The sequence below is a fragment of the Malus sylvestris genome, chromosome 4 (genome assembly GCF_916048215.2).
Source record: "Malus sylvestris chromosome 4, drMalSylv7.2, whole genome shotgun sequence".
Classification (NCBI taxonomy): domain Eukaryota; kingdom Viridiplantae; phylum Streptophyta; class Magnoliopsida; order Rosales; family Rosaceae; genus Malus; species Malus sylvestris.
This window is the reverse complement of record NC_062263.1, coordinates 7,492,342-7,511,731: the sequence shown is the minus strand read 5'-3', so window position 1 is coordinate 7,511,731 and position 19,390 is coordinate 7,492,342. Positions and strand designations below refer to the sequence as shown.

Here is a 19,390-nt window from a genome sequence, read left to right as displayed (position 1 = left end):
GTTTTTACTCACAAAATTTAGACGCATATTCATTTTCTTTTTCAGATGTTTAAGAATCAGTATACATATAAACTAAAAAAGAGAAATTGAAACATATAAAACACTGAAATTGTTTTTTCACAAACTGGAATATTGAATTTTTTGTAAAATCAAGTGCAAAAAAAAACTTGATAATGCATGCCTTTTTTACAGTTTTCTTTTGCAAAAACACTTGATAATGCATCCAAAACTTTGATAATGCATTCGTTTTTTATAGAGTTCGAAATATCATCATACAAAAGGACGATTTTGAGTAGTAGGAAAACCTTTGAAACATTGATCTTTATGGAAATCCGGCTGAACTTTGTGAATCACTTTACTGAAAATCCGGCTTGAAAGTGTCGGAAACTATAGAGATTTTAGGGGGTTTTTTCTGGGGAAGTATCTTTTGCGTAATAGGATTTTGAAATGATACGTTTGTGGAAGAGGAATGCGGGTATTGAATAAGGGAAAATGGAAAGGAACTGGTTAGTTTTTATGATTTTTGTCGTGTAGTGGTTAATGTGGCCGTTTATTAACGATTATAGTCGAGTGGCATGGACCGTAACTTAGTCAGTCCATTTCTTTTTAGGTTGGGCTTGGTTTTCTGTTATTGGGTTTTTTGTCCCTCCTTGTAATGTTATAAAAGGTATGAAGTTGTGTGAAATATGATATATATTTGTGTCTCTATAACTAAAGCTCCCATTTTATTATTGCTTATGAGCTTTAGTGTTTTCCAAAAACGCATTTCCAAACGAATGAGGATCCTCGCCGAATGCTCTTTGTGAAGATCCCGAAGATCCTCCAATCACATGTTCTCGTACATCATGTAGTCAGTTTTCGTCAGGTACTTTTTATATTCAATTTTAAATAAAAGAATTTACAATAATTTCTTACCGCACGATGTACGATGAACAGATGTGATTTGAGGATTCCGGGATCTCACAAAGAGGATCCGGTGAGGATTCCTCACTATTTCCAAACAACTCACCTGTCATGTCAACTGCCAGATTTGTAAATGTTTAGGTGATTAATAATTTAATTATTGACTTAAAGCTCTAATGCAAACACTCAAGTATGATTAGCCGCAGACTACATCATTTGAAAGAAAAAATATTAAATACCAATTATCGGAAACAATGATCCCGGATTCCCAATGGCCATAGACAAGTTCCAATAATAATCTTAAGGTAATTACAATTCCCCTGTGAACCCAGAAAGCTAATCAGTAAAGCTTTCTGGTTGACTACAGGCACTTGATATTGTATAGGATGAACATCAAGTACAACTGTTGATGCTTTGCTATCAAATTGATGTAGAACTCGATCCTCGTCGTCCTATCACGAACTTGACTTACCTCTGTTGTCGCCCTTGTCAACCATTTTCGTTTCTTTCAAGGTTTCCAACTTATCCTGTCCTCAGTATAAAGGTTGATCTGCCAAGAAACAAGTGCAAGAACCATGAGCCGCTTTATGCTAACCATAAAAACAGTCAATGATGACTAGATAACATAGTTACATGCTATGTTTGTGTGCCCCCTGAGGATTATTTAAGAGAGGGATGAGAAGGAGTAGCTGAATTCTAACTTGCTCAACCTTAAATAAGGGAACACCGATTTAGGAAACATTCGAGTCTAAACAATACCATATAATTGTTTCCTTTTAACCAGTTGTAACCACAAGGAGAGAGATAAATGTGTACATGAAGTGAACGTTAGAAACGCCAATAAGGCATTCAACACCAAGAGGTACAAAAAATTCTTGACCTTGCTTTCAATTGTTGAAAGGAACAGAATTTTCCTACCTGAAATCCACATATTCAAGAATGCATGTAACCGAGAACAGACATACAATCAAAGACCTCCAAAAATTATACTTCCCTTATCTATGTTAGCCAAAAACCTATGTTCTTACATGCATGGCATAAGGAAAGCCTCCCTTAATACAGACATGCAAATCGAAAGCTATTAAAAGAGCCAAAAAAGAAAAGGAGCAGTGCAGTTTGCTTATTGACATGCTTTCCTGTGCCCTAAAGACTGATATCTCCAACTAGAATTATGTAACCAATCCTAGAAAATATGAACACCATTCAATATAACATTCGCAAATATTTCAGGTAGCAGCTTGATACATTCAGAATAACATAAAGCCAAAGTAATTAGTAATTTACCAGGACTTTCTTCAGTATCTCAACTATTGTGTTAGATACTACCAACTCAACTCAAGAATTGTTTTCTTCTTGGTCGGAGATATTGATCTTAGTAGAACACAATTCCAGATAAACACATGAGAACCTCCAAGACAGATGAAGGTTTTCTTTTGCTCAACTTCACCTTGCAATTCTAGTCAAATTCTTAATTAACTCCTCATCTCCGGATTTCTTCAATATCTCAGCTATTGTGTCAACATAAGGAGCTTTCAGTTTAATTCCTTTATTGAGCATTGCTCTTGCCAGCTTTGCAGCCTCCACTAAATGCTTTTGTTGACAAAGCCCCACTAAGAGGATAGAATACACATCAGAGTCGATGGAAGACAAGCATTGCATTTTCTCAAGTTCATCAAACAAGCACAACGCTTCTACCACCTGACCCTCCAAACAAAGTTTTTTCAAAATAATGCTAGAGGCCAAACTATTTGGTTTGACCCTGCCATCAACCATCATCCTAAAGACCTTCTCTGCCTCCTCACTTTTCCCACCTCTTGCCAACGACACAACAAGAGAGCTATAGCAATCACTATATGTGACACTACGTCCAGCAACAACTCTATCAATCAACTTACAAGCCTCTTCAACTCGATCCTCAACGCACAAACCCTTAATCAGAGAACTAACTGTAACGCGACTTGGGGCACATCCACAAGCTTCCATTCGGTCCAAAATAACCAAGGCATTCGTGGACCGTCCCTTGTCACAAAGCTTTTGAATCACAGATGTATATGTTACTACATTAGGACTACAATCCCCACCTTCCTTCTCCATTTCCTTCAATAACTCCAAAGCTCTCTCCATATTATCACACCTACAAAATCCATCAAGAAGTGCCGAGTACACCACAGCATTCGGCAAACAACCATGTTCCTTCATAACCTTAAACAAGCCACAAGCATTATCTAACCGACCCACATTACAAAACCCCTTGATCAGTACCATGTACGTGATCAAATCGGGATAAAGATCCACCAACCGCATCTCCTTCACCAAACTTTCAGCCATATCCATATCACCATTATCACAAAACAATCTTATAACGACATTATACACCGTAGTATCCGGACGCAAACCAAATTCCGGCATTTTCCTTAATACCCTTAATGCTTCATCAGCAAGCTTAGCTTCTTTACACAAATTAAAAACAACCTTAAACGTCTTCAGATTAACAGAGCACCCTTCAATTCTATAAGCCTCCAAAACATCGAAAATCACACTCGGTTTTATCCTAATCTCACACAATTCACAAGCTTTGCTATACATAAAATAGCTGTGCCTATAAGTGGATTGAAGACCTGCCCATATGAAAAACCTAAGACCCATTTGGGAACGGCTACCATAGCATCTCTGTAAAACCTGACTTACATATTTGGAGTCCAATTTCACCTGAACCGAGGCAAGGATTTCCTCTACGTTGCCACCATTTTTCTGCAGGTGATTGTACACTGTTTCGGCCGCCGCCGACGCCGTAGAGAAGTTCAGGATTGATAATTTGTGATTTTTCAGGCCGACTGAGGAGGAGAAGAACCGATGTATTGAAGAAAGGTTCATCATTTCGATGAAAATTTTTAGGGTTTTGATCCAAATAAGATTAAACCCTAATGCTGAAAAGGAGAAATGAAGACCTGCAATGATCGAACTTGGTTCAGGTGGATCAGAAACTAATTTATGCCCAAATGGTTCAAGCTCCAATTTGAGTTACGTCGTCGAATTACAGGTTTGTGTTTGGGAAATTGGCTGAGAGAGTCGTGGGGAGGCATATGCGTGTGTTCTTAATGGTCGGTGGGGGGGAATGGTGGCTCAGAGCTGTTCCACCATGAAGGGATGGCAAGGGCAAGGGCTTGAAACGTGCCCTTCAACCCAGAATAACACCTTCGGTGGGCAAGTGGTGGGCCAAGTAATGTTCACCCAAATCTTGAGCCAGCAGGCAAGGTTGAAGTCAGCATGACGTCAGTCGCGTTCTTTAATATTTTTTTTTTTTTTTTTTTTTGTGTCTTACGCTTGCATTATCCTCCCCAAAGGTATGACAATTCTCTTGCCCTTGCCCTTGTCATTGGTTCCTTAAACGGATCGGATTATATCCGGTTTCATTTTAAAAGTAGCTAGACTCGGCCCCTCACTTCATTTACAAACGTCTTTGGTCCGGTTTCTCTAATTTTAGCTTTAGCCCAGCCCATGCCCACCCTTCGTTGTAGGTGTTCATTTACAAACCTCTCACCTCATACATAAAATTGAGGGCTTTTAACAAACAATAGTCACTCAGTACTACGATCTGATAGTATTCTTCTTCGTTTAGAAGTAAGAGGTCTTAAGTTCAAATCTCATGGATAACGAATTCGATATCAAATTAGGTTGCCCAGTGTGTGGCTTAACCGAACTCCTCATCTCCTAGTGTAAAAACATCGATGGACACAAAAAAAAAAAAAAAAAAAGTTCCTCTTTCAAATTAATCATTTGATTGATCTAAGGGTAGATTAGTCTATACGCTTAAACTATCTTTGTTATACCTAAACAAAATATATCCAGCAAACTAAATAATTAAAGAACAAAAAAAAAGTTCAAGCGTGAAATCCCTTCCAGTTGGCAAAGAGGTCTTTCCTCAGATTTCGAACCGCCATTGCCAACGCGTCCGAACAAGAGGCCTAGCAGACATTACCAAAAGCCGTAAATTAATTAGGAGGCAATCCCGTATTTTGCAACCATTTGCACTTCACTTCAAACAGTGACCACCACCATGTTTGTTGTGCCTCTTTGATCTAATTCAAATGGCCACTTCACTTCAAACAGTGACCACCACCATGTTTTTTGTGCCTCTTTGATCTAATTCAAATGGCCAAAAGGATGATTGCGTTGAGTTGATGTACATCATCATCTCCCTCTTATGATTACAGAGCCATTAGGGCACAATTTGATTACAAATCTTGAAAGAGAATTCGAATTTTCAGAGGACTGCAAGAAATCTGAATCATGTCGTTTTCTCCTTTTTCATATGAAAAAAAATAATAATAATTCTCAGAAAGGGAGAGGAAGGGGATGCAGGGGAAAGAGGGCATGGGAAGAAGACGTATCCCATTAAATAGGGTCGGCTATATGAATTATATAGAACGTCAAAGTGCTCGATTATGTGTCATGTCTTCTGTTAAATCCAAGTAGTCCAAATCTTTTCTCAGAGTCTCTTTCCAAGTTTTCCTAGGTCTTCCTCTACCCATTTGGCATTGGGCTATGTCCGTACTCGCATCTTCTAACCGAAGCGTTTGTAGGTCTTCGTTTCACATGTCCACCCTTCTTGAAAATACATAAAGTAATATAACTTGTATCTTTTTGGCGTTTAATCTGAAGACATTTGAGACTAGAAAAATAAAGGAATGTTACAAAATTGGTTCAACTGGTAAATAATAAAGTGCTAAACTAACAATGGACGAATCAATTCCTCCCAAAATCAATCTACTCATTTGCACAAGACAAGACTTAATAAAATAAAAAAGTTTCAGTCATCCATTTAGCTCTAACTTAGTACCTAATGGATTATAATACCTCCGTTGACGGTATCCCAACCAAGGTTTTATAACTCTAATGAGCAAATGAAGTGCCTCCGTCAACCTCCGTCGAAGGCTTGGGAAAGTTCGACTCTCACCTTTCCCATTACTTTGAAATTTTGAATAGCGGAGAGCCGTTCCCATATCCTAAAATATCGAATGTGTGTAGAAAATAAGAGAGCATTGTGTACATGCTAACTTTTCTTAAGATGGTCCTATGTTGTTTTAGGTTAAAAAGTTACGCACAAACACAAATTTTGAAATTTGGATATTCCAAAGCATGAGGAATCAGATGCATTGTCTACGGCTCCTTCCAATGTACTTGCGGCCACAAATGTGAAAAGGGAGAAGCGAATTGAAGACGGAGAAGGATACCTTATCACCCTTCCCCATCCTTCTTAATCATTTTATGAGGTTATCTTCTTAGTTTCGCTTTTACATTCCTAAAGCTTCCTGCTGCCATGTATGATTACTGCAATAAGCGCTACTTCCATGCTTGATTGGCATGTACTAGATGTGGAGATATAAATTAACTGCATCCAATTGGATATGGACACATGGATTATATGCTCAATATGACGATTTTACCCTTAACTTCGTGAGCGAACCACAAATTACATTAAGGGAAAAAGACGTTAGTTTGGCCTACATTAATGGGCCTTTGAGCCACCAACAAATCATGGGATGTCCAGGCCGCGCATCACATATATTATGTACTCTCTAGACAGCTCACATATTTCCTGCCACCAAGGTATAAAATATCGATAATATCGGAAATATCAGTAGTCCAAAAACACGGAAACTTCAATGGCAATATCGGGATATTATCGATATCGATAAAAATTGAATAAGAACCACGAAAATTGTAAGAAAAACTTGGAAATTTTTATTGAAACTTTGTAGGATGTTTATTTAGTCAATCATCTATTAGTTTATCACAAAAAAATTGGAAGGAAATGCATTGCATAATGGATTTAACTAATTTAAGTTGATTATATAGCGAGCTGGCAAACATTGTGAGAGTAGAAAATATGTAGTAATTAATGAAAGAAGTTTAAACACACCATAATCATTTATATATAATGAATTAGTACAATATTTTACACTTTATACATTGCATGGTAAGATACATGTGTGACTTAGTACCACATAGAGTTCCTATGAGGTTCAAAATTTTCACTATCTTCATCATCTCTATGTGTAGATTTGTTGCTTGCAAAAAGAATTCAAAACAAAACCATATATATAAATATTTTAGCATATTTTCACAAAAACATAAGTGATATGGTGGTCAATGTGTTGAAGGAGTAAAATGGGAGGGGTTCGAATCCCTTGGTGTTTTTTTAAATATAAAAATTTATCCTAGATAATAAATATTAGGGTAAATTACACAAAACTACCTCAACTATTAGGGTTTTATTTTTTTTATTTTTTTCTGGGTTGCAGGTAGTGGGTGCGGCGTGTAACACCCTAACCCCCAATTATATGTATAATTTCCTAAGTCCCCTAAAGTTTTATTGAGATTTCATTTTGCCCCCCCCCCTAATTTTGATTAAATCTGGACCCTTTATCTAGATTCCTAAACATTCCCAAACAGCCACGTGGTAGCACCATATCACTCCTCACTCTTCTCTTTTTCCGTCCCCTACCCCGTGACCCTCTTTCCTTTCTCTTTCTTCTTCTTCTTTCTCTGCACTCTATCTCTCTCTCTCTCGAAACCCTCTATCTCTTCCCTTTATGTCGCCGAGACACACACACGGCAGCACCATCGTGTAAACATCATTACCATCATCATCATCGTCATCAAACCTCGTATTTCTCCCTCTCCTTCTTGTCTCTGCAACTCGGCGAACGCAAGAACTCTTCAGCAAGCTTCTTAATCTTCTCCGATTAGGTAAGTTTCGAGTTTACCTCTTTCTGTTTTAGATTGAAGCTTAGATGTGAATTTTTAAGTTCTATCTCGTGTTTTTCCAAGGTTTTTGGGACGAAATCGGCTCGGGAATAGGCACACCCATTTCCGGCAAGGTCTAGAGGTGTTCCAACCACCACAGGTCGTTTCACGGAAAACGAAAATGGTTCGAGTGGGTCCCGCCGTCGAACGAATGGGATCCGATGACTGCCACATCGTCGAGAGTCGTTCACCGCCACAGAGAACGACGCAGCGGCGACCGAGGGTCTTCAAGTCACCAATCTTGTTGAAGACGAGGAGGAGGAGGGAGTCCATGAGGCGATCGAAGAGGTCGTCGTCAATGGGGGAGTAGGGTTCCAGACGACAACGACGAATTTCTCCGATAATATCACGATATATTGACGATAATTAAGTGGATACTCGTGAAAATATCGCCCTCTCACAAAAACGATATTATTGGCGAAATATCACCGATAATATCGATATTTTGGTCCATGCCTGCCACTAGGCCATACCAGGCTCAATGGTGGCAAGAAGCTAATTTTCAGAGTCTCCCTTCAGGAATACTAGATGGAAGGACAATAGAGACTGGTCTGCACCATTAAGGATTGCCTAGTATGTTCTGCAGCCTCCACCCCTAGCTGCTTGCTAGGGTCTAGTCTCTATAAACAATCCTATCAAACAGAGGAAACAGTAATTGTTACTTATTACTCGAACTCTCTCAAATTCTTTGTTACTTATTACTCGAACTCTCTCAAATTCTTTGCCTTCTCACTATTTTTTTGACTTAGGCATTTGAGGCCCTTTGGGAAACACCCTGCCCCTTTTTCAGGGTGTTCGTCAATTAGGCTAACATTATTTGTTCTATTGTATGTGAAATTTTGTCAAACTAGTCATGTACGATATTTGCATCCACATTAGAGATATATTCATGAGATTATCCATGGTGAATTAAAATAAAGTAAATAGATTTAGTATTTACATAATCTTCTAACTGTTAGATAAAACAAAATGTGTTGAAGAATACAATTTGAAAAACTGACAGAATCAAATATGACTTATATTGAGTGAGTTTACATCTAATTACCCTGAGATCTCTTACGATACAATTCTTTACACTTGTTGTGTTGTGCAGGTGATAATACACACATTGGAAAATAATAACATATCATTAGTAGCAGGTTGCTAACATGTCTCTAAAATCTAGACGAAATGTACATCATCTTAAGCATTTTCCCACCTCAAAACTTCTCGTTTTTATTTTGTATTTTTCATAATCTGTTCTGTTTCCTAAATCTTTCAACAACAACGCAAAACTAAATCATTGACAATATCTACTCTCTCTCTCTCTCTCTCTCTCTCTAGATTTGGTGACTAGAAGTCTAGAACACTGAGCTGAATGGTGAATGCTGGTCAATGTAAGTCAGTTACGTAGTTTGATTTGAAAAGTCCCTTTGTTATGGAACAAAATCATGCACAGAAGTCCAATTTTCTAAGTAAATATTCCCAACAAACTCCACGCATTGCACAACATCTAGAAACTTTCTCAGTGAATCAATGTTTCTTTTTTTCTTGGATCAGAATATCACTCTTCCACCTCTACATCGACACAAAAAACCCTAGCAAACGCTAGTTTTCCTTTAAATTAGAGAATAACCCAACTGAAGTCCGACTGCGTGCGTCTTAAGAGCATCTAGGAACATCTTCATCCGAGTATAGCAGTTGGAAGGAGAATACAGAAGCAAAATATACAAGAAAAGCATTCCCACCAAAAGTTGCAGATAAATACAAATATTTTGCTGAATATATTATTACCCCCACAAAAAAGCTAGCGTAGGCACTCCAAAAGAAGAATCCCACCACATCCACGCAACCTATTTCCCCCCTCCATTTTTACCTCATGCCCAAAATGCCCTTGTGCTCTCTTATATCGAATGGTTATCATATTAACAAACCCTAATATACTTACAGTGACTCGCAGTGGTTACCTTTCCACTTCATTCCTTTATCCAATTCTTAAAAAAAAACAAGTTTTTGATGTACAAAGAGCGACTTCCAGCTGAGCAAAACCTTATCTTCAATCTTCACGCTAGTATTACGATTATCTGACTCAATTCTTTTGACCTTTGTTTTCCTTTTCTCTAAACAAATTAAGAAGCGGCTGCATGCATGCACACAACAAAAAGTTGGATGCACCGCAGAAGTTTTTTTCTGTTATTTCCTAATGCATGAGGTAAACTGCAAAGAGACCAACTAGTATTACTATTACTATTAGCTTGACTCCCCCGTCCCTCGGTAATTCAGTTAACTGAAAAACGAGAAGGGGACATGTTATTCGCACTCTCAGTTTGTCATTTTAGAGCGTAATTTGGAATTGAGAATAACAATAACTAGACAAGAAAAAGAAAACCATTATCACTTTTCCCCAGCATAATGTGCAAGGACTGCTTTTTTCACAATTATATTCAACAAATTGTGGATTCCAAGTAGACTAAGTGGTATTATGTTCTCACTAGAAGGTTAAGAAGCATCTTGTTCTTGAAGAAAAGGGAATAATGGGAATCCATATATTATATAGTTCCATAGCCAAATGTAGGCTTAAGCTTGACTCCTTTTTAACTGGTTAGTTCTTGAAGAATTCTTTCGTTAGATAGGTATCTGAGTTGTACACCATTTGAACAAAACCCTCTTCAAAAATTGTGGAGAAAATATTTGTGTAAAAACAAAAATTTAGGGGAAATTGAATTAAAAAAAGGCTATATATGTCAATGGAAAGAAAGGTTAAAGGCAAAAAAGACTCAAAATTCCTCTCACGCCTCTCTCCGTAACTTTCCTCTCCACTGCCCCTCTACTTTCCTCTCTCTACACTTTTCCTTAATCCTTAAGTCTTCTTCTTCTTCTTCTTCTTCTTCTTCTTCTTCTTCTTCTTCCTTCCTTCCTTCCTTCCTTCCATCTTGTTCTGTAAACCCCAATACAACATTGCTAGGGTTTCATTCTCTCTTTCTCTCTCTCTCTCTCTCTCTCTCTCTCTCCATGTGTTCTTCAATGGCAGAGAGTGAACCAGAGTCTAATTACACCAAACACCAAAAGTTGGTCCAAGAACAACAAAACCATGAAAGGCCAAGTAAGTTTTACAATCATTTTCTTTACAAAATTGCTCTAGTTGTAGTTTTCTTTGTTATTCTCCCACTTTTTCCATCACAAGCTCCTGAGTTCTTCAACCAAAGTGTAGTCACCAGAAGCTGGGAGCTTCTGCACCTTCTCCTTGTTGGCATAGCAGTCTCTTATGGCCTTTTTAGCAAACGAAATGAGAAAACAGACGAGGACAACAGCAACAACAATCACACAAAATTTGATAATGCTCATTCATATGTCTCTAGATTTCTTCAGGTGTCCTCAGTTTTTGATGATGAGACTGAACCCGCACCTGGTTCTGATGGGAACAAGGTCCAAACATGGAGCAGTCAGTATTATCGTAACGAGCCGGCGGTGATTGTGGCTCAGGAGCACTCTGCTGTTGATGAACAGAGAGGTACCGCTTCACCAATCGTTGAAAAACCATTGCTTTTGCCGGTTAGGAGCTTGAAACAACGTGTTCCCGAAAACCCGGATAGCATAGAGTCTGTTAAAGAGTCTAGTGGGGATTCTGGCTCATTAAGCAGGTCTAATTCAAGGTCAGGTTCAAGAAGGTTTTCAAGCAAATCGAATAAGGCTAGAGGTGGTGAATTTGGAGGGTTGGATTATCTAGAATTGGAGGAGAAATTGAAGGAAAGTGTTGTGCTTCCTTCTCCAATTCCATGGAGATCAAGATCAGGAAGGTTGGATGTGAAGGAAGAAGTTGACAATAGTACTCCAATGGAGGAATCTGAGTTTAGCCGCCAAGAGGCGTGGGGTTCGAGGTCTCAAGGTTCTCGTTCTTCTCGATCGAATTCCATTTCTTCGTCCCCAAAACTCTCTCCTTCGCCATCAATTTCATCTCCAAAGAAGTCTTCTCCTTTAACGTCATTGTCATCATCGGAATCTCAAACGAAGAATGCAGAGGATTTGGGGAGGAAGAAGAGCCTGTACAAGTCTTCTCCTCCCCCACCTCCACCGCCCCCACCAATGTTTTACAAGTCATCATCAATGAGGCCGATTAGAGATGGGGTTTCGTATGAGAAGGATATGAGGAGAAGTTTCAGTAGTGAAACAAACAACGTGAACAGGAGCAACGGAGAATTTGTGATGGGCAGAGTGAATTCAGGGACCGAAACCAAGCGAAGAAGCTACGTTGATGGTTCATCAATGGGGGGGCCAGTCAGAACAACCAGAGCTGGTGAGAGCGTGGCAGGGCCTTGGAAGGTAATGGAGAAAAGCTCTAAGGAAGTTGAAACAAGCTTGGTGGAGAAAGCGGCACGAAAGAGAGTAGGGTATGATGAAACTTCTTTCAGGGCTGAGAAAATGGGACATGAAAGCATCCACAGAAAGCCAAATTCAGCTTCTTTCGATGAATTTTCTGAGGAAGAGAAAGAAGATTTTCACGACAAGGTAGTGATGGAATCGGATGAAGAAACCGAAAGTGAAGATGAGAGCTTCGAAGAAAGTTTGATCCGAAAAGACATTGGGGAGACACCAAAGCCAACTCCAAACAGTTATGTGTCTGTTTCAGGCAGTGTGAGTGATGAAGGGCCTGATGTGGATAAGAAGGCTGATGAATTCATAGCGAAATTCAGGGAGCAGATTAGGCTTCAGAGAATAGATTCGATCAAGCGATCGAGTGCTCAAATTAGTAGAAACTTGTCAAGGTAATGCCGAATGAATTAAGGTTGGTGTTTTTAAGTTTCCCTTCCTTGGGGTTTATATGTTGTAATTGAGTTGGTATTGTAGCTTCTGTTCCAATATTATGATCATTGGTATACAAAGATTTTACATGTTTTTGTATGGACAGTACACCAATTGCATGCAGCGGACGAGTATTCATCTTGTTAAACTTTACACTCACAAAAGCTACAAAAGCAAAGTTTTGTTCAAGAAATTTTATGTAGATGTGCATATTGAACTTAGGTTCTTGGTTGAGAAGAAACTAGCCAAGAAACTAGAGGCGAGAAGAAAAAAAATTTAATCAAAACTTGTAACATTGACAATATATCCATATTGAACCTCGTTATACAATTACCATCAAGTGCGACATGGGAATGTTTGATTTTAGATGAATCAAAACTTACAATATTGACAATACATCAATCATATTTATTCTAATTAACATGAGGTCAATGAACATTGGTGCAACCAAATCGGATTACTTACATAGCCCTTTTCTCAAATTTTTGTTATTTTGGAACAAGTCAATAGCTTCAAGTTATGCATCGCAGTTTCCATTCTATAGTTCGACAGATCCAGACGCTGCATTGCAGTTTTCCTAAGCCTTAATCATAATAAATGTCTTAAGCACAGCATATTTGAAATCAAAACACAAGCATAAAATTCCACATTTACCACCAAGACCATCCTTTTAGTTGTCTCCAATATCTTAAACACAACATATAACATACTTAATTTGTAACGAGTTCAATACCAATTTATTCTTTGCACTCTTTTAGCATATTGTTGTATACAAACTAAAATATAGTTTAGAATACATAATACAAGTACATATTTTTTCCGTTCTTGTTTTTCTCTTAAAAATTATGTGACAAAGCTAACGAGATCTAACGGTTTTTATTTGTCTGATACAAGTACATATTTAAGGGACTGGTGACACCACTTTGACTATCCATGGGAATCAATTTGGGTTAATGCTTTATGCAAGGATTTTTCCAATGCACATCATTTACGTTAACAACATAACAAAATTCAATAGATTGTTTAATTTAACGGGATCTAACCATTTTTGTTCTGCTTTGTAACGTAAATGTGCATCGGAGAAAACTCATGCAAGGAAGAAAGTAGGGCTTTGCAAGAGGAAACTTAGGATATTGGGCTATTCTGGACGAAAATAATATCGGGCTTTAAAATTCAAAACTCTTCATCTTTAAGCGGAAATTGAGTTTTGCATCAAGAGTTCTCAACAAAATTGTCTACCTGCACAAACTTGGATGCGTTCTGACTAGGAGTGTCATATCAGTCCTTTGAGTTTGAGTGTGAATGATTCAAACTTGGATGCGTTCTTCTACTTATTATCGTACACGTTTTACTCTTAAATGCATTAGTACGGTAACAACTAGTTTGGCTAAATTAACCTTTTATGTTTTTTCAAGTCTTTTTAAGATTAAGAATTTGTTGGATGTTATCTAGAATGTCCTCTTTGATACTTGTAACAGCTTTTTTTATTTTATTATTATAATAAAACCATCATCGTTTTTTTTTTTTTTAGAGAAAAAATATACTAAAAACGTATAAACATTCGAAATGAGTGGACGAGTGAACAAACTATGTATGAAGTATGAACCACTCCAGCTTCCTTTGTGATTAGCAATCATCAAAGTCATTGATTATAATATATATGCCCTGACTTTAAAAAAGAAAAGATTAGCCACAATTGAGGAACACATTTTTTTGTTGTCAAAACACTTGAAAAACCCCACGAATTAGGAACCGGTCTCCGTGACTAAACCTTACATTTCTCTGGGTCCATCACAAATCTTAATATTCAACTGCGAAATCCCCTCAGAATTTTCTACATATTCACACCCACCACCGGTCACCATTCAAAACCAAATCCCCTTAAATCCTAATCAAGATCATAATCCCCACTTAGAATCAGGCATTCGTTCCCCATAAATTAAGGATCTTTAAATATTAAACAACTGAGGGGGAGACAAGGAGGGGTTCCTATGTAATCTGAATTAAATACTAGCAGAGAGCACACATTTTGTGTGTGTGAATAATTTCTCTTAATAAGTGTATTTTTTTTAATATTACATAATTACTGTTTTGTTCTTCTTATGTAAATATTGTGTATCAAAAGTGAAGGTAAAATTGAAAAAATAAGTATATAATTGTCATTTTCTTAAAAAAAAAAAAAAAAAGGAGGGTAAAATAGGAAAATAGGGATATGATTGTCATTTTGCCAAAATGTACAAAATTACTATTTTGACCTCCTTTTGTGAATAGTGTGTATCAAAAGTGAGGGCAAAATAGGAAAAAAGAGTAAAAAAAAAAGTTGACAAGGAGAGTTCTCTTTATAGTACAGATACATATCTCCTAATTTTAAGTGATTTGAGTATAGTCATATTAATTAGAGTTGTGTGTTCATTCTCCTCCGCACTCAAAAGTTGGAATCACGTCCTAGTAACTTGGATTATTAAATATTGAACAAAAGGTAGACAATGAAGGGTTTATTAATCATAATTAATTAAAGGGAAATTGGTTGTTCTAATGACAAGTCTATGGGTAAAAGGGTAATGCTCTAGCTAGCACGACCATCTATTTAAACCATCTGACGTGATTGATAACTTGATTAAACGGTCTAAAAAATTGGTCCAACTAACATATCTCGTAAGTGAACTCAAAGACTTATAAGGGTGATGTGACGTCGGGCACCTCCGCGTCACTTTTTGATTACATTAGAATATTGCTCAATTGCACGATCCTCCAATGCAAAGAGATGTTAAATTGAAAATTATAATTAGGCATTACACTTTACATTCGTAGTCCTCCTTCCCTTTCCCCACCAACAAATTGTTGGGTCTAACAAGTGAATTAGGGAAGAAATAGTAGTGCCACCACCAAACCCTAATCTACAAAAGAAAGAAGATCATGAAAGTGATGGGCCAGATACTATAAAACATGCAGGCCCACCAAATCACATATTCCCAACCACCATATCTCAAAGAGTGACCAACATAATAAGGTTTTGGAAAAATTTACAACCGCTTCTTTTTTGCTCATCCTCCGTACGCATTCTAAAATATAAGGGAGATTCTAAAAAGGTTTTTGCATATTTTCTCCAAAATGCCCTCCATCGTTTAAAACTACGACCGGGCGTGAAAGGCGTCGAACGGGGACGGCCGGTGGGGGATGGTGGTGGCGGAGGCCCAAGGGTTGATGGGCCCAGGCCGTGGCTGCAGATGGGGCCGGGGATCAGCGGCGGATGATGATGAGTTGGGTGGGACCCCGACACGCTCACACGAAGGGCACATGGTGAGTGTTGTGGGTGGGGTCATCTGCATGTAGAACTGCGGGGAAAGTTTCAGTGCTCTCAGCTCCTGAACCTCCTTTTGCAACCGCCTGTTCTCCTCTGTCAGATTCTCACAGCATCTCTTCAAGAACTCACAGTCCACCTCTGTTTGCTTCAACTTTGTTCTGCAAATCACACAAGAACAAATCTGTAAATAAGCCTGCACCGCTGGGGTGTGACTGCAAATTGGGTATATGTTTGTTGGTTTCCCGAAAATACCCACCTTGCTCTTCTGTTCTGAAACCAGACTTCCACTTGTCTAGGCCGAAGCCCAAGCTGTTTGGCCAACGCCAATTTTTGCTTCTGCACCCAAAACAAATGAAACCGTACGTGTCAGTGGACTTTCTCAGCAACCAAACGGAAATTTGTCTATTTTCTCGGCATCCAAACAGAACTAGTCGCAGGGATTGCCTAGGAAGACAAGTAACACTTACAGGGTTGAGAGTGTTGTGCTCCTTGAAGCTCTCCTCGAGAATGGCGGACTGATCCTTGGAGAGCCTGAGCTTCTTCCTGCACGCCTCGCCATCCTCTTCGTCGCTGATGCCTCGAGAGCCGTCCCTCTCGAGGTCGAGATCCTCGCCGTTGGCGTCTCTCTCGCTCCGCTTGCCGCTCACGCTCGACACGGTGCTGTTGGGGGAGGAAACGCCCGCTTCGTCTTCGCAGTCGACCGTCGAAGGAAGCCGGTTCACGTCGATGCCCCGAAGGAACGATCGGGGTCCGGCCCGGTAAGTCTCGGAGTTGGAGTTTAGATCTGCATATCGGATCGCGATGAAATTAGAAAACAAAAATCCAACCAATTTGTAAAAGGAAAAAAGGTTAGTGGGTTTGGCTTGAAATTGGTGAAAAGTTTGTTGTAGAGTTACAGATCTGAAAGACAGACATTGAGAAAGCAAAAAAGCTCTGTTTTTTTTTTTGCAAAAATGTCAAAAATTAATAGAGGGGCAACCAAAAGTAAAAACAAAAAAAGGAGGAAAGAAATAAGAAAAGGGGAATTTCCAGGGCGTTTGTTTCTCGGGAAAAAGAGGTGAGAAAATGGTTGAAAAGGGGTGGGAAAGCCAGATCTGAAACTAGAAACCCACATGCAAGACAGGAAGACAAAAAAGCACAAACCTGAAGAAGGCAAGGAGTCATTCCAGAGGGGCTTTTGGGGAAGAAAGCCAGAAGTAGAAGAAGCAGAAGTTGGGAGCAGAGAAGGCATCAGATTGAGCCGAAAGCTGCTGCTGCTGGTGGTGGTGGTGGTGTTGCTGTGATTGTTATGGGTCTGAGGAAAATTCAAGCTGAGACTCAGGCCCAAATCTTCTCTTTCAACCATCATGCTTACCTCCTTCCTTTTGTGGGAATTTCACTCTGAGTCCTGGTTCAGTTCCAGAACAAAAGAGTTGAGAGAGAGCTTGTAGGTAGAGGGAGGGAGGGAGAAGAGGAGGGAGGGGAAGGGGGATGTTCTGGAGAAGAGTGGTGGGGAGGGTGTGGGGGGTTTTATAGAGGGAGAAAAAGAAATGGGTGGGGGGGTTAGTGTGTAAGCTCAATCATGACTAATAAAATGTCAGGAAGGGAAGCCCCCCATAATCTCAATCATGGTTCTTGTTCCCCAAAATAATGTGCCCCACTCTCTCTCTCTAACCCACATTTGTCCTCTTATTTTCTCTCTCTACTTTTTTAACCATGGTAAATGGAGGACGGGGCCCGCATTTTAACTGCGTTTTGCCCAACTCTTTTTGTACCTTGCCAATAAAAAAATAACTTTAATTGTAAATTTTTATACTCTTTGCTGTTATGGTCTTGGTAAGCTCTAATAATTGTGGTGTTTTGAACTTTGACCATGCCAGACACACACAAACAGAAACAGAAACGGAAGCAGAAGAAGAATATCAGAGCTTTTACTAAAGGCATATTCGTCGATTTACCCTTTTAAGATTGTATAAAACTGTTAATTTTCCTTGTAAACTTTAATTTTTATTTATTATTTTCTTGAACTTTTATAATTAACCAATTTTTTTCTTGAACTTTAACAGAATTTAATATACTCTATCTTTGACAAAAAAAATTTCTTCCTTGAACTTTAATTTTAGCTGATTACCTCCTGAACTTTTATAAATAGCCAATTTCCCTTCTACGTTAGATTTTAAAAGTTCACATCCAATTTTTCATTCATCTTGATCACAAAAACAACACATGACAACCATATGAGAGGAAAAATGATGAAAAATTGAATGAAAGTTTTTAGAATCTAATGCCAAGGGATGAATTGGCTATTTATAAAAGTTCAGGAAGGCAACCGACTAAAATAAAAGTTCAAGAGGGAAATTGACTAATTTAAAAAGTTTAAGGGGGTAATTGGCTAAAATTAAAGTTCATGAAGGAAATTGACAGCAGCATACAAGTTGAAAGGGCAAATCAACAAATACATCTTTACTAATTCGTTCATTATTTGTTTATTTTTTGACATATAATTAATTTCGTTTGCAGATTCATATCTGCCAATTTTTTTTTCTTTTTTGTGATATTTTTATTGTTTTGAAGAAGAATTTGAAATGTTTAAATGTTGTGCAGTTTTTTTTTTTTTGGTAAATTACATTTAACCCCCTTAGATTTGGGGTCGATTGCAACCTCATACAACATCTTTAAAACATTTTAATTTCATACATTTACTTATCATTTTATTTCAATTTCATATATCCGTTAGAAAATCCGTTAAGTGATGACGTGACAAATATGGGTTCAACATTTACGCTGACGTGGTTGCCAAATTTGTGCCACGTGGCAAAAAAAAATGCATCTAAAAGACAATAATTTACCCTTTAAAAATTAAAAAAAAAAAAAACCCTAAAACCCATCTTCCCCTGACCCACCTTCTCCCTTTCCTCCACTCTCTTCACCTCCCCTCCCATCCAAAAAACCCACCCGTAACTCAAAAACACTCCCCTCCCCTAACCGACCCCTTCCCCACAACCTAAACCCCTGCATCCCACCCCACCCCCCCCCCCCCCCCCCACCCAAAATCCAAAAAACCCAGATTATTTGTAATCAACCAAAAAACTCAGATTTGTAATCAACCAAAAAATATGTGTGTGTTTGTGTGTGTGTTCTAAAACAGATTACCCATAAGAAAAAAATGGAGGAAAGGTCGAAACCTATTGCCCCCTCTGCCACCCTCCCACCTATTTCCGACGACCTCCTTCATCTCTTTCTCTTCCTCATTCTCTCATTCTAACCTCGAATTGGAGTCGATCAGACCCACAAAATGCAGTCAGCAACAACATCAGAAGGGGATTTTGGTATTTGACAATCGAAGGAATGCTGGTGTAGAAGAACAGCGGTGGGTCAGTGCTATGGTGGTGCGGTTTGGAGGATGTATGACTCCATTGGTCGCCATGGCGGAGATGCCGAGAGAGACAAAAGGTTTTGGGTTTTGGATTTTGGATTGGATCTGAGGTTGCGGGTGGGTTTTTTGGATGGGAAGGGAGGTGAAGAGAGTGGAGGGAAGAGAGAAGGTGGGTTGGGGAATATGAGTTTTAGAGTTTTTTTTTTATATTATTTAAATAGGGTAAATTATTGTCTTAT

At 38.6% G+C, this 19,390-nt stretch overlaps 3 protein-coding genes across 3 annotated transcripts; 1 reads left to right on the top strand and 2 right to left on the bottom strand.

Annotated features, from left to right (window-relative positions):
• Nucleotides 1–1,118: 1,118 nt before the first annotated feature.
• On the bottom strand, nucleotides 1,119–4,140 carry LOC126620092 (pentatricopeptide repeat-containing protein At5g47360-like). The gene is made up of 2 exons (XM_050288567.1): nucleotides 2,188–4,140; nucleotides 1,119–1,453 (listed from the first exon to the last, which is right to left on the bottom strand). Exon 1 carries the CDS (start codon nucleotides 3,778–3,780, stop codon nucleotides 2,347–2,349), a length of 1,434 nt encoding a protein of 477 aa, XP_050144524.1. The 5' UTR covers nucleotides 3,781–4,140; the 3' UTR covers nucleotides 1,119–1,453; nucleotides 2,188–2,346.
• Nucleotides 3,857–12,591, top strand: LOC126618082 (uncharacterized). The gene is made up of 3 exons (XM_050286180.1): nucleotides 3,857–3,943; nucleotides 10,658–10,795; nucleotides 11,062–12,591. The coding sequence occupies exons 1-3, from the start codon at nucleotides 3,857–3,859 to the stop codon at nucleotides 12,457–12,459; spliced, it is 1,623 nt and encodes a 540-aa protein (XP_050142137.1). The 3' UTR covers nucleotides 12,460–12,591.
• Nucleotides 12,592–15,242: 2,651 nt separating this feature from the next.
• Nucleotides 15,243–17,289, bottom strand: LOC126619887 (homeobox-leucine zipper protein HAT4-like). Its single transcript, XM_050288307.1, has 4 exons — nucleotides 16,940–17,289; nucleotides 16,264–16,580; nucleotides 16,053–16,132; nucleotides 15,243–15,954 (listed from the first exon to the last, which is right to left on the bottom strand). Exons 1-4 carry the CDS (start codon nucleotides 17,142–17,144, stop codon nucleotides 15,624–15,626), a joined length of 933 nt encoding a protein of 310 aa, XP_050144264.1. The 5' UTR covers nucleotides 17,145–17,289; the 3' UTR covers nucleotides 15,243–15,623.
• Nucleotides 17,290–19,390: the final 2,101 nt, after the last annotated feature.

Bases quoted from the DNA above. Each gene is read 5' to 3' on its own strand.
- LOC126620092 (XM_050288567.1), bottom strand. From the start codon at position 3,780: ATGATGAACCTTTCTTCAATACATCGGTTCTTCTCCTCCTCAGTCGGC.
- LOC126618082 (XM_050286180.1), top strand. From the start codon at position 3,857: ATGATCGAACTTGGTTCAGGTGGATCAGAAACTAATTTATGCCCAAAT. The intron at 3,944-10,657 runs GTTTGTGTTTGG...CAACATTGCTAG, and splicing joins GTTACGTCGTCGAATTACAG to GGTTTCATTCTCTCTTTCTC. The intron at 10,796-11,061 runs GTAAGTTTTACA...AGATTTCTTCAG, and splicing joins ACAAAACCATGAAAGGCCAA to GTGTCCTCAGTTTTTGATGA.
- LOC126619887 (XM_050288307.1), bottom strand. From the start codon at position 17,144: ATGATGGTTGAAAGAGAAGATTTGGGCCTGAGTCTCAGCTTGAATTTT. The intron at 16,581-16,939 runs GTTTGTGCTTTT...TCCGATATGCAG, and splicing joins TGACTCCTTGCCTTCTTCAG to ATCTAAACTCCAACTCCGAG. The intron at 16,133-16,263 runs GTAAGTGTTACT...TTTTGGGTGCAG, and splicing joins AGCACAACACTCTCAACCCT to AAGCAAAAATTGGCGTTGGC.